Source organism: Panicum virgatum, chromosome 2N, assembly GCF_016808335.1.
Source record: "Panicum virgatum strain AP13 chromosome 2N, P.virgatum_v5, whole genome shotgun sequence".
NCBI classification, from domain to species: Eukaryota; Viridiplantae; Streptophyta; class Magnoliopsida; order Poales; family Poaceae; genus Panicum; species Panicum virgatum.
Window position 1 is genome coordinate 7,809,693 of NC_053146.1, and position 2,120 is coordinate 7,811,812.

A 2,120-nucleotide genomic window follows, 5' to 3' on the forward strand; every position below is an offset into this window, starting at 1 on the left:
ACAAAATTGCAGGTGCATTTCATTCAACTCCACAATGGAAGCACAAGCCACTTCTACAAGATTCACCACTACACTGTCTTAGTTTGATGTGAGAAAATTGAAAAATAAATTCTATGGCATGTATATGGTAGCTGCGAAGCCTCTTATTCTGACTCAGGATGGAAATAAAAATAAATTTAAATGAATTGACTACGACAGAATGGATGAATTGAACCAAGTAAAAACTAGCAAAAGCGCATGCGACGAGCGCACGACCGGCCTGTTGTCAATGTGTATAGGGTGTGTGCGTGCGCCGTGCGTTCTTCTATCGGAAATTCAGGCGTCAGTGAATGATGGATGACACAGATGATCGCCGCTGAATGGGTTCCCTAGCTCATTGATCGGATAGAGCGAGAGCAGCTCCTCCAAGTAATCCGCCCCAAGGTCCTCCAGCTCCAGCACGGAAGCAGCCGGAGCAGCAGCCTGCTTTCGCTTGCCATGCCCGTGGCTGCTCGGCGGCGCCGTCGTCTGTTCCTTGCCGGCGTCCGCCTTCTTGCTCCGGGGCTGGCGCTTGCGGATGCAGTGCCGCCGCTTGAGCGCCATCACCGGCGAGTCCCCCGCGGCGGCGCCGGTGGCGGTGAGGCCCAGCGCGCGCAGCGACTCCTGCACGTGCTCGACGCGGAAGTTGAGCACCGCGGCGGGGCCGCGCATGGAGTAGGCGGCCTGGTCGTAGGCGAGCGCGGCGGCCTCGGGGGTGTCGAAGGTGCCGATCCAGACGCGCTCGCCGTTGCGCGTGGAGTCCCGTATCTCTGCCGCGTACTTGCCCCACGGCCGCTTCCGCACCCCGATCAGCGGCGCGTCGTCGTCGGCCGCCTGATGGCCGGCCTGCGGCAGGAAATAGCCGCAGCCGCCGCCGCCGACGAAGCACTGGAGGAGCTGCTGGAGGTGGTTGTGGAGATGGGGGCCCCTCCCATGAGGGCGCTGAACCGACCCATGTCCGCCACGCCCACGCTGTCTACTTGGTAGCTGTAGCGTTCGTCGTCCATGCCGCCGCCGAAATGCAGCAGCTGCATTTGGTGGTGGTTGGAGGGTGCGGCGGCGCCGGACGACGACCAGCTGGCGGCTGCAGATGAGGATGAATGGTAGTAGTAGTCGCCACTATACGTGTGAGGATCGTATGTGGAGAACGGCTGGAAGCCGGCGGAGGCGTCCATGGCGCCGCCGCCGCCGTCGTAGTGTTGTTGGAAGCTGTAGTGGCTGTCACAATGCGCGTAGGCGGTGGCGGCGGCGGCGGTGACGGCGTGGCCATAGTAGTAGCTGGTGTCGAAATGAGACTCCATGATCACACGCTCTCACCTCCGGAGTTTGTCCAAATTTGGGGCAATTGATGTGTGTAGAGCTGGCTAGCTAGAGTATGATGTGGTCCAACGCAACGAACGAGTATGTAGTAGTCTAGCTATGGCTACCTTAACAATGTAGCCCGCGGTCTAGGTGCTTATATACACACACAATTCTTGTACCGCATTTCGATTAGCCTAATTTGATGATTGTTTAGTTTTGACTTGGGGTTCGAATTTCAGATTTTTTATTTTTTTATTTTTTTGCGGTGCATTTCAGAAATATGAAATTTCGTTAACACATGTGTGGAGGGGGGCATTGGATGGGTGTGTACGGAGGGAAGCACTGAGGGTGTTGTTGATCCATGGTTCCAAATGAACAAGCTCTTGGACCCTGGCATGTAGGGGGAGGGTACGTAGCTGCATACATATGCCAATGTATCTGATGATCAAGACATCACGAGGGTCAGCATTTTCTCCTCAACCGGTATAGAGCGGGAGAAACATTTGATATTAACTTATTAAGATAACTAACCATGCCCATCCATTCCTCGATTACTTGAACATTTATTTCGTAATTTTACCAGTCTAATTTATTAGTTTCCAATCTTTTCCATCATAAAAAATCGTTTGCAATCCAACCATCCACGTATGGATCCTGTTAGAACCAACCTATACCTGCCATCCTATCAAAATATTAAGGGTAATGTCCGATTTTTAACCATGAACTATCATCGTCCGATTTTCTACCCATAACTACAAAACCGGACACTCTACACCAACCAACTATAAAAACCGTGTAGA

The 2,120-nt window shown here is 53.2% G+C and overlaps 1 protein-coding gene across 1 annotated transcript; it reads right to left on the bottom strand.

Annotated features, from left to right (window-relative positions):
* Positions 1-315: 315 nt before the first annotated feature.
* On the bottom strand, positions 316-1,319 carry LOC120662338 (ethylene-responsive transcription factor 1B-like). Its single transcript, XM_039941507.1, has 2 exons — positions 999-1,319; positions 316-864 (listed from the first exon to the last, which is right to left on the bottom strand). Exons 1-2 carry the CDS (start codon positions 1,317-1,319, stop codon positions 316-318), a joined length of 870 nt encoding a protein of 289 aa, XP_039797441.1.
* Between the last annotated feature and the right edge of the window lie 801 nt (positions 1,320-2,120).